At 41.4% G+C, this 12172-nt stretch overlaps 1 protein-coding gene across 1 annotated transcript in view; it reads left to right on the top strand.

The window, feature by feature from the left end:
- Positions 1-11531, top strand: part of CACHD1 (cache domain containing 1) — a 75177-nt gene extending 63646 nt beyond the window's left edge. Inside the window, exons 17-26 of the mRNA XM_009278720.1 lie at positions 632-731; positions 854-970; positions 2355-2515; positions 3226-3312; positions 3532-3648; positions 4613-4764; positions 5163-5324; positions 6203-6280; positions 7256-7357; positions 9849-11531. Coding sequence (XP_009276995.1) covers positions 632-731; positions 854-970; positions 2355-2515; positions 3226-3312; positions 3532-3648; positions 4613-4764; positions 5163-5324; positions 6203-6280; positions 7256-7357; positions 9849-10087 — 1315 coding nt within the window. The 3' untranslated portion in view covers positions 10088-11531. The remainder of the gene's footprint in view (positions 1-631; positions 732-853; positions 971-2354; positions 2516-3225; positions 3313-3531; positions 3649-4612; positions 4765-5162; positions 5325-6202; positions 6281-7255; positions 7358-9848) is intronic.
- The last annotated feature ends 641 nt before the right edge of the window (positions 11532-12172 follow it).

Consider the following 12172-nt stretch of genomic DNA (forward strand, 5'->3'; position numbering starts at 1 on the left):
TCTGCGGCTATGGAAACGGGAGATGCCGAAAACGTTACGGATTAAAACCTCACAGCACACTGGTTTCTACATAGGGGCACAGATCCGAAATCATTTCCCTGAGATCACACAGGAAACTAATGTGAAGAGCTGAAAAGGGAGAGGAAAGGTTGGGAAGGCTGAGAATGAAACAGGAATTATTTATCTCCCCGTTAAAATTGAATTCTAAAGCCGGAGGTCATTAAAGGAGAGTGTGAAATCTCTGTTTAATTAGTAACATAGTAGATTAATAAACTGTTAAAGCTTTCCAAGTTCATTATGCTTCATTTATTTCTGGATCTTCCCCGATCAGACAAGACAACGCACTGATCAGTTTTTCTTTCTGTTTCTAATCAGTTCCATTTTCAGGTCCTTGATGGTCCAGGCTTGCTATAACAGTAACAGATTTAAAAGCTTCAGGGAAATACCCGATATATTCTTTAAAGACATTTTGCAGTGAATTTGTTTAATGGCCCTGCTATTTCAATAAATGGAAGCCTTTAAAAATTGTTCCTCTAGCTGTAAATTTAAGATCATGTTTCATTTCACCGTATCTCTCTAAAGCCTGAGGAGGTCTAATGGGAGGCTCTCCTCTTTGTTTGTTGTGGGGCAGGTGCTTTATCATGGAAGACAGAGGGTACCTTGTGGCACACCCAACCCTCATCGATCCCAAAGGACACGCACCGGTGGAGCAACAGCACATTACACACAAGGTCTGGCTCCTTTTTTCTTGGTTTATTCCTACCTTTTCTAATTTCTGAGGTGGTAAGGACTCTAGAGAAGCTGCTGTTTGTGTCTGATTTCAAAGGCATAAAATCCTCTGTTTTTCATTTAGGAGCCTTTGGTAGCAAATGACATTCTGAACCACCCAAACTTCGTCAAGAAAAACCTCTGCAACAGCTTCAGTGACAGAACAGTTCAGCGGTTTTATAAATTTAATACCAGCTTAGTGGTAAGTGTGTTTTTCTGTTTTATTTTGCTTTTGAATGTACTTTGGTTGGGTTGGGTTTCTTTTGGTGGAAATGCAGATCCTTGCCAGGATCAGCAGACGAGGCTCGAAGCCAGTCTTCCGTGTGGATTGGCCTCCGTTCACCCTCTCCAAACACAAAATCAGCGATTTGGACTGCACAAACTGTGCTCGCATGAGGAGTCAGTTGACATACAAGGGATTATGGATGTGATCGCTGGTCAGCTGTGGTTGATGTCTGCAAAGTCTCATCCAGCATCATGAAAATAAGTTCTCGGTTGTTAGGTGAGGAGTTTCCAGCAGTAGTTGGGATTTTTTGCTTTGGATCCTCTCCTGACCTCTGGCTTCCAACTCTGACCAGTATCACGTCCTCCTGTGACACAGGTAGTAAAGGTCTCTAATAACTTATCTTCTAGCTGGGTGATCGAATAAATGCATTTACTGATGCAACTTGCATGAGCATTTGCAGAGTATCGTTTGTCAAACTGCAGTCTTTGGAGATGTGAATGCTCTGCGGTCCCCGTGGCTCGTCTTGTGCCAAGAGGTCTAAGCAAGGGGCTGTCGTCTCTCACTGCACCGTGAAAGCTGATTGCAGCGCCACAGATCCACCCTTGCAAGATCACTGCAGAATTATTCAAAAGATGTTAAGCTCTGTGGGAGAAGCTGCTCTTTAAATAATACTTTTCAATTATTACTGGGAGGAGAAGGTGGGAAATGAGTGGCAAAAATATTTGAAAGTTATGGCAGAATACATTGATTTATGTCAGGTAGGCTTAAACATTTTCCCCACACTTGAAATGCAAAATAGAAAGTATATTACTGTAAAGGAAATTGTATAGGACAGAGTGAAAGCTTAAGATTGTGGCATGAAAATAGGAATCAGGAATGAGTCTGCCTACCAAATAGATCACAGCTGTACAGTGCTGTGGTGTATTTTTTTTTATAGTACATGTGCCAGGAAGGTTTCAACAAGTCATGATGGTGCCTTCCCGTCAGAGCAGAGCCTCTTTGCGGAGGTCCCTGATGGCTGGCACAGTGGGGATGGGTCGGTGAGGGATGCGGAGGAGTGAGATGTAACCTGCTGTCAGCGGGATATCGGACTCAACGCTGCTGCCACATCTCGTAACGCTTACAAGCTAAGCGTATTTTTTTCTATCTTCAGCAGAGTCTTTCCACCCAGCAGTAGCTTGGAAGCAAAACTCAACAGGTTGATGAACAATTTTAGAAGCCTCTTATTTGTGAAGGCAGCACTCCCGTGCATTTGTGTTCCCTCAGCTCTGTAGGTTTCCTTGGAAGGGGGAAAGTCTTCAGCTCCTTAAAACAACGGGTTTCTTGCTACACAGTTGACACTATTTGTTTTTTTTCCTAGGGTGATCTGACAAACCTTGTGCACGGCAGTCACTGCTCCAAGTACAGGCTGACGAGAATCCCAGGTACCAATGCCTTCGTAGGAATCGTCAATGAGACCTGCGATTCGCTTGCTTTCTGTGCCTGCAGTATGGTAGACAGACTCTGCCTCAACTGCCACAGGTGAGCAGGAGATTGGAAATGAACGGGCTGGTCCAGGCATTTACTTCTTCCCTCTTTCTTGATTCAAGGTTTATAAAAACACATTTATTTTACAAGCTAAACGAAAGCATGCAGTGCAAAACTGAAGTGAAAACAAAATAGTTACTTTACCTATGCTATTTGTAAGAGGCATGGTGACTTAGCATACCTCTAATCCTTTGCCATATTATCAGTGTATTAAAACACAGGGTAGTTTGTTCTTGATACGTTGGGGTAGATAATGTTAAAAAAACAGGACAGATTCAGTTTCTCAGGGGCAGTTATCTGTGGATCAGGCCCTTTGTTCTGGCATGTTAATACCCATGATTTTATGTGGATTGACATAGTTTTTCATTGAGGGGATCCTGGTGCTTGGAGGAGATTTTGCCTACACCAGCATCATTACGTGTTTGTTGTACTGGCAAGAAGGATCCTTGCATCTAGATCTGAGACTTGTCCAGGGGTTGTCTGCTTTTTAAATTTCAGGGGGTGAGTAACAGATCAGAGAGGCTCTGTTATTACGTTGTCCTCAGTCCCAGTGCAGAATAGAGCAATCCCCGTGTTCCTGGGGGAAGGAGAAAGGTTACTGAACAGCCTTCTCCATGGTGAACTGCTGTTACGGAGCTGCACTATGGGGTTAAAATCATGGTGCAATGTCTGATGCATTTTCTGTGTGTTTTCTGCCCCTGAAGAATGGAACAGAACGAATGTGAGTGCCCTTGCGAGTGCCCTCTGGAAGTAAATGAATGTACCGGCAACCTCACTAACGCCGAAAGCAGGTGAGAACCAACCTCCTCTAATGGAACAGCATGTGACAGAAGTTAACTAACAAAATTACTTGTTTTTTCATGCTAACTTACAGGTGATACAGGATGGAATAGACAGTATTTTTGGTATGATTCAGCAGATGATATGTAATAGGTAAAAATGATGTTTTTCATTGATTGTGCTTTGACTACTTTTATAATACAAGGCTTTACTTTTTGCCCCAATAATAGGAATCCGAGTTGTGAAGTTCATCAGGAGCCAATGACTTTCACGGCAATCGATCCGAGCCTACAGGATGCTCTCCCGCAGTGCATTAACACTCAGTGCAATCAGAGAACAGAGAGCGGGTAAAGTGGTGTTCTCCATCCCTCAAAATATACTGTGTTCTTGAAATAATTAAGTGAAAATAGCTCTTCCTTACACATTTTAAAGAAAAAAAAGAGAAGAAAAAAAAAAGTATGATGCCAGAATGAGATATTATAGCACACACCAACGATTACATGATGCTGCAGTGCAGAAACAGAAGACCTCAGTATTCCTGTTTGAGTCACATAACACCACTAATAGCAAACAAATGGCGTTCCCATCACACTTTGTGACTCTCAGAACCGAGGGTTGTGCAAGTGGAAGATTTGCTGTTGAGAGGACAACGAATTCTTCCTTTTAGCAAAATGGATAGTGCTGCTGTGTTTGTCTGCCTTCTGGAAGAATGCGTGGACTAAAGTGTTCACAGAAAGTAGACAGTACTTTCACAGCGGTGACTTCGGAGCACATCAGGGATGGTAGCTGCCTGTCAGCTTCTAGTTTCCTGCTTCTCTGCTCTACTCTTGGCATTACGTAGAGAAGCTTGAGGGCTTATTTTTTGCTATTTATGAGCTGTCTCCAGGGAACTGAGATTGCTAGAACATATCATGCTCTGACCAGACTTTCCAAATCCTTTCTTCCGTGTTCCAAAGGACTGCAGAAAAAGGGTGGAACCGTAGTCAGACTTCACCATGCTGAGAAATGCCTTATTGGAGGAGTTTCAAGTAGGAAGTTCACCCTTTGCTCAGGCTGAGGGATGGAGGAAAAAAACAAAGCAAACAGACTTGGAAGATGCATGCTGAAGATGCAGCTTCCCTGTATAACTTTCCTTGTGGTACTTGAGCATTTTAAAGAGAAGTTTTTTGTGGCCCAACGTTACGTATGTGAGGGTTTATGGATGATTTTGGCCTCCCTCTGTCTCACGATTCTAAAATAGACTGAGCTATGCCAAACGAGAAGTGTTGAACTTGAAAGCAAATATGGTCGTCTTTTGTTTTTAATTTTCAGGGATTGCTTTGGTGTGTTGGACTGCGAGTGGTGTATGGTAGACAGTGATGGGAAGACCCATCTGGATAAGTCCTATTGTGCCCCTCAGAAGGAATGCTTCGGCGGCATTGTGGGAGCAAAGAGCCCCTATGTGGATGACTTGGGAGCAATAGGTAACTCTGCCTTTCTGAACAGATGCTGCATTTAACTGTTTGTATTCAATAACGTGAACTTTCAGTTTCAGAGCATGTTTCACATAACATATTTATCTCTTATGCTAGTGGTAAATTAGCATAAATAGTGCATCAATCAGTAAAGAAGTAGCATCAGGCCTGTTGCGGGTATTACATTTTTGAAAATATTGATGTGTAGCTGAGTGTAGCTATATATTCCTGTCTTTAAGATGTACCTTCTCTGAATTTCTTCTATTTAAAGTGTGCTGTCCTGCGTGTGCGCAGTTAAGCACCTAAAAAGCCTTCAGGATCTTCTCTAATCTTCAGAGATGTTGACTTAAACCTTTCTGCAGAGTGTTTATGGTTTTTTTTCCTCTGTTTTGTCCCTTTTGATTTAGGAGATGAGGTAATCACTCTGAACATGATCAAAAGTGCACCAGTCGGCCCAGTGGCTGGAGGCATTATGGGCTGCATTATGGTGCTTGTCCTAGCAGTATACGCATATCGCCACCAGATACATCGGAGGAGTCACCAGCACATGTCACCTTTGGCTGCCCAGGGTGAGCTGATAACTCTTGAGAGAGAAATAGTACAGTGGGAATTAAAAAAAAACAAACCAAAATAAAACAAAAAAACCCACCAAAACAAAAAATCCAAAACCCCTTTCCTTGGTTTTGTTTCAATGCTTCACCCCGTTTTATTTCCCTTTTGCCAACCCTTAGAAAAGTCAGGTCTCATCCAGGGTGCTTGTGTATTGCTGCCCTCTCCTGGGTGCAGCCAGACCTGCTGCTGCCCAGGGAGAGTCTGCCCAAAAACCTTAACATGCAGTTCTTGTCAGGAAGCTGAAGTTACACTTTTTCTAGAGCTAAAACGATAAGCCCAGCTTCACAGCTTTCTGGACCTTGCCATAGCACACTGATCGCATATGTTTATTTCTGCACAAGAGCGGTGCTTTTGGCTTTCACACCCTTTCTGCTTGGGCTGTTGGGGACATCTTTTTTTTTTTTTCACTTGTGTTCCCTGCTTCTGGTCTGTGTGATGTTCATGGAATATCTATACATGGATAGATAAAACCACTGAAGTCTGAGAGACAAAACTGCGTTTGGGAGAAAGGATACTGGTAGAAAGATACAGAGGTGAGAAGTGTGATCAGGGCTAATTACCTCTATATTTGATTATACCCTGGCTCTCTTTTGAATCAGTTCACTTTCTTCAAAACTTTAAAGCCTGTTCCTTTCAGGGGGAGGTGGGGTGTATCGTTTTCCTAGTATCCTTAGCCCCATCTATCTTGGAAAAAGAGCACACCAAGCTCAGACTGCATCTCTTCACACAGTAATGCAAAGTGCTTCCACTATATTACCAGGGTGACAGCCGTTAGTAAGATGATCCAAAATTTTTCTCTTAACAGTTGCATTTTTCTGTTTGTAATGGTGTGTAGAAATGTCAGTGCGTATGTCGAACCTGGAAAATGATAGGGATGAGAGAGACGATGACAGCCATGAAGACAGAGGAATCAGTAAGTACCAAATCACTTTGCTGTAAAAAAAATGTTAGATTAAATAAGCCATTTGTTTTCTTAATACGCTAGAATTAAAAATACCTGAGGAAGCTGTGTGCTGATTAGCAGTAGAAAATGACAGAACAATGTTTTAACTTAAACTGTAACTTCCAGTGCACCTTTAGTCTCATGCTGAAAAATTACATTTTTTACTTTTAAAAGACTAATCTTAATTATGTGTGGAGGAGGATTGCCCCTTATGGCCCCCCCCAAATCATGACCACTTCCAGAAATAGCTCTGATCAGCTTAAAAATCGGAATTGTGACAGTACAGGGTATGGAAAACTCCTACCTTTGCTCAGCCTTGGAAAGGAGGGGCCAAGTCTGGCATGTACATTCAACAAATGTGGCAGTAAATCTTAGTTGCATTGATTTGGGATGCTTGTACTTCTTTACCGTTCAGTAAAAATGGCATTTTGCATATGATACTGGTGTACTGTAAGATGAGCCGGTACACCTAAACTCTGGGAGAGCTCCAGAGTCAGACCAGATCCCTGTCTCTGGGCCCTCACTAAAACAGAACTAAAACAATACCCAAGATTTGAAACTGTGTCCACACTCAAAGGCTGAAAAATAAGCGTATCTGAGTTTCATGGCTTGCATCTACTGCTTCTCCAAGTCCTTTTTAGTTTCATTTTGAGTCGACTTTCAGTGCTGCCACAGGTTCTTTAGCGTTGGCACAGTAATTCTCTAGCTTCTGTTAATCCAAGCAGATGAGGTGAATGAGTTTGACTGGATCTTGATCTATTCCACGTTTAAACACCGCCTCTTTACTCCTACTCCTCTGTTGCTTGACAGTCTTCTTAAAAGAAGTAGTACTTGAGAAGAATTAGTTTGCAGAAAGCCTATCCCCCTGTGCCTGATTTGTCCCACTGATACAATTCAGTAAAAGCACTTTCTTTAAAACCAGTTCTGTTTCTTTCTCTCTCCCAGTTAGTAACACTCGATTTATAGCAGCGGTAATAGAGCGGCATGCCCACAGCCCAGAACGCAGACGCCGGTACTGGGGGCGATCGGGAACAGAGAGCGACCACGGTAAGGCCTTGAATCACCGCCCTGGCCCCAGGTTAATGATTGTGGTTACTTGCTTTCCTTCAGATGTCTGGCACGTTGCAGATAAGGCTGCCAAAACCAAAACAAAACAAAAACCTTTGCTCCGTATTGCTTCACAGTTACACAGTTTTGACACCCTTCAGCAGATGATACTGTCCAGGGAGGGAGCTGGTTTTGTCAGAGCGGTAGTATAGCAACAGCTAAATGCCGTGCTCCCCCTGTCTGATTTTGGGTTCTGCCAGCTTCACTCGGTGACCTGAATTCAGACTGACAGAAATGGTGCTACATTTACCACACTCTTTTTCCATCACCAACCCAAGCAATCTAGATGTTCAGTTGAGATAACGGACTTCTCCTACTTAACAAAAGAAAGCAAATGCCTTGCAGTCAAGTCAGCATCTCTACTGCTCTTCTCTTTGATGTGACATGCACATCTTTCATAAAATTCTACCAACATGTGCTGGACACCTGCATTTGCTGGAGTAAAGTGGATTTGAGAGACCAATGTGTCAGGTGCCTCCTTAGCCTTTCTGTTGCACATTCAGTCCATACCATCACCGCAGAGGACATCTTACATCACCTTTAAGCAAATAATGATCAACATTAACCATGTACATGTATAGCAACAAAGGGTATTCAGCCATGTGTGTTTGCCCCACACACACACTTCAACCCTGCTTAGGTTCAGGGAATTTTGATACATCTCTCATGCCCTGAGACTAAGTCTTCTTAAATCTTGAAAGCTGTTAGAAGGGTGTCATGCTGTTGACTCATGAGGAGGCTTAATATAAATTAAGAGGAGGGTTAGACAAGGCAGTCTGCCACAGATGTCAGCTCTAGCTGCGTGTCGTAGTGGCTGGGTATGTTACAGCAGACGTGTTCAATTACTAAGACAGTGGTTGCACTAACGGAATTGCTGAGGGACAGGAAATCTGAAGGCCAAAGCTTTGGAACGTTGATGAACAGATGTCTGAGAGACAATCTTGCTCTAGGAGGAATTACCCTGGATTTGGGGCCAGATTACCTGTGCTGAGGCAGATTTGCTAGATTAATGCTCCTTTTGCTCCATTTCTTGTAGTCCTAGCAAATCCTTCCCATCTTTCTAGTCAACATGTCAGGGTTAGCAGGGTAACTGTCTACCTATTTCTGAAATGTGCGCTTCTATTTTTAGTTTCTGTAATTCCATCTTCTTCAAAGGGCTGCCCAGTCTTCTTCCCTAATTCCTCTCTGCCAGCTAGAAACCATGACTCAGACCATGGGAAATGAGAACCATCTTGGGGTACTTAGCCTGATATTTTTAACACACTTCTTTTAGGGGTCTCAAGCTGAAAACCTGACCGAGATGCTCAGAAGCACTAGTGGTTTTTCATCTCTTAGCCAAAGTTTTCTGAGAAGGATTATTTTTCTAATGGAAGCAAGATATTTTTCCTTTTAAATTTTGTTTGTGCTTTTGCATTTAGAAATACTGAGGTGGTTTTGTTTGTACTGCAAACTGGTTTTGAGTGGTAACAGCTGGTTTCAGTGGTAAATCCAAATCTCAGTAACTACTAGCACCTGCTTCAAAAGAAAGGGACAGAAAATCTCTGAGGGACCTGTTACAAGATGGCTTCCTCACTGAGTGACATAATTTCCTTAGGATATCCCAGTGAATGCGTAGGAGTCTCATTACTCCTATAGGCGGCTGATCTGATTTTTTTAAATTTCTTAGACTCCAGTAGCAGATATTTTAGCCAAAGGAGAGCCTCGAGTTAATTGCACTGCGTGCACATGCTTAGCTGGAAGTGTCAGTACTATTTGACTTAACGGACCTGCTGCATGAAACACTTCCCATGTGGATTCAATAGATTTCTTTACCTGTATGGAAAGCTCACCAGCATTAAAACATATGCTTGGTTTTTGCAAATAGACCCTCACAGGTGAAAAGTGCTCTCTTCCTCTTAAAAATACAATACTGTGATTATACAACAAGATGATGTGAAGAAGTTTTGCTGCTTCCAGATACAACAGCTGGCGATCCTTCCTAGGAAAGATGTAGTTTTGATAGGAATAGAGGTAATGGTAGTGGATCCCACCTATTTCTTGTCTGTTTGTAAAAATCCAAGTAATACCTTAAAAGATACCACCCCATAAAAAATTCTGTTACGTTTTGTTTTAAAATCAGTGCTAGCAATTCTACCGTAACAAACTGTTGAAAGCATGATTGCTTTTTACTGTTTGGGGTGGTACAGACCAGAGGTCCCCAAAGTTTGTAAACAAAGATGGTGACAGGGAAAGGGATCCATTATGAACTTACAGGAGAGGATGGGTTTTTTTGGTTTTTTTCTTTTTCTATTAATTAAAGAAAATCAATTGGTTTATTCTCTATAAAGCACTGACTGTGTCTGATTCATTGAAGGATGCAGCAGTCAGCACCGTGGAATATTGACCTTTTAGTCTTGCTTTTAATTCTTAGTCCTGCTGATTTATTTTCTAGGCTACAGCACTATGAGTCCTCAGGAAGACAGTGAAAATCCTCCATGCAATAATGACCCATTGTCGGCTGGTGTTGATGTTGGAAACCACGATGAAGACTTAGACCTGGACACACCACCTCAAACAGCTGCCCTATTGAGTCACAAGTTTCACCACTACCGGTTACACCACCCAACTCTTCACCACAGCCACCATTTACAGGCTGCAGTCACGGTACACACTGTGGATGCAGAATGCTAATGAACAACGACAAAAGAAACATAACTTGTGAACAATGATCCATGCAGCAACGGGCAGCTTTGTTTCTGTGCTTTTCACCAGGAACGATTTAACTAACTTCCTGAGTAAACTGTTAGGCATAAAAGCTTTACATTTTTATAAATGTAGGGTTGGCTCTGAAATGGAAGGGAAATGTGCTTGATGAATGGACCTGCCATAACATTTAATAAAATGGAGCAGGAGGCACGTTAGACCTCCAAAAACAGGGATGCAAGTTTATACAGCAGCTGAAGCTTTGGAAGCCCTGTTATGCTGAGCCAAGAGGAGAGAGCGAGCTTAAAAGAGCCAGAGATGATTTGGTTTCCTTAACTGGAAGAGCAGAAATCTGTGCAGCTGAAGACTAAAAAAGTGCCAGACAGAGGCGGTGGGGGGGAAAGGCTGTTGGTTTCTCTGCAGTTTGTTTCGCGCATAGAAAGTTCACTGCTCCGACAATTGCTGTATGGAACCTGGGACAGTGCATCTCAAGATTTTTAAGTAAAGGATTATTTTTCTACTATTTATTGAACTTGAAACTTTGGGGGGAGGGAGGGGAGAAAACATGTTAGCAATTCTCAACAACTACCACATATATTCTGTGATGGTGAAGTGGTTCTTCTGAGGAAGACATCTGGTTCTTATTAGCTGATATTCATCCACTGCCCCACTCTGCAAAAGGGAAAATGAAGAAGTTGTTTCTGACGTGTTTACATTATGAATGCTTTCTTTTCCACAATTGTTTTCTGTAAATATTACAACCTGATTTATATTACAGTATTTTCTTCCTATTTGTAGAGGAGAAATCCTGTACTCCGTTACTAAAATTCTGAGAATTCTGCCCATAAACCTCTCAATCTTTACCTCTTCGATCATCCTTAAAGGTTTCCTGTGTGGAAGTAATAAAGAATTTGTTTAGCATTAGTTACCAGATAATTCCAAATGAAATCTGTGCCATTCTTCTGTTTCTTTAAGACACTGTCAAGATCAGAAGTAGGGATAAACCGGTGTTTTGTAAAACTTGGGTTACTGTGGAAGGTATCTTTCTGAAATCATGATTTTGAGCTGCTGCTGTTTGTCTGGAACTTAACATTGCTTGGTAATTCAAACAAAGATTAATCAGTCTGTCTACAACACAGAGCATCATAATTATAAATTAGTTTTAAATCAGTGTTGTATTTTAGATTCACATTTTGTGATTACAATGACATAAAAACATTCTTGCACTGTGCATATGATAAACATCCATTTATATGTAGTTTTTTAAAAAAATGACTTGTTTTAATTAATATGGTACTTAATACTGTATTATGTAAAAAAATTGGTTCTTAAACAGTACGGTAAAGTAACTATATGTGTGATATCAGGATACCCCTTTATACTATGTATAAAATTAAAATCTCTAGTGAAATAAACTGTATATAAAGTATAGTTCTGTGGATAACTGGCTAGATTGAAATTATTCTGTCTCAGTTTCCTTTAATTTTCTGTATGAATGAGTGCTATAACAGGAATGAAACATTTGGTCAGCTTCCTCTTGTTTTTATAAACAAACTTGAAAGATCTAAACTTTACATATAAATGACAGTATTGACAAGTTTTAAAGCTTTTTTTTTTTTAGCCTGTTGGTCATTATTTGGGAAATGAACATTTCTGGAAGTGGTCAGCCACTGCGTAGACTCAACAAAGCCAATCATTTGGTTTTTTTCTTATGTGCTACTGAAAACTCGGTTGCACTGGATTTGCCATTCTGCTGTGTTTGTGTAGGATTGGGGTGTGGTTTTTTGCTGACCAGACAGCTGGTAGAAATCTATTAAGCACTGCTTTATGTTCTCAAAGGGCTGAATCTAATGCCCTGTAACAGTTTGTGTGTCAATCTGTAGACCCAACTTGCTAGAATTTCTAGTTTTGAATCCAAAATAATGCTGGTTGTTGGGTAACGGACAAACTGGCTGTTTTGCCAGGTTTGCCTTTAGAAGAAAATGCATTATCTTAATATTACTGCTAGACCAAAGAACAACATACCCAGCCAAGAAGCAGAATTTTTAAGCATGAAGGGAAAACAGCTTTCAG

Source organism: Aptenodytes forsteri, unplaced genomic scaffold (assembly GCF_000699145.1).
Source record: "Aptenodytes forsteri isolate BGI_AS27 unplaced genomic scaffold, ASM69914v1 Scaffold290, whole genome shotgun sequence".
Lineage (NCBI taxonomy): Eukaryota > Metazoa > Chordata > Aves > Sphenisciformes > Spheniscidae > Aptenodytes > Aptenodytes forsteri.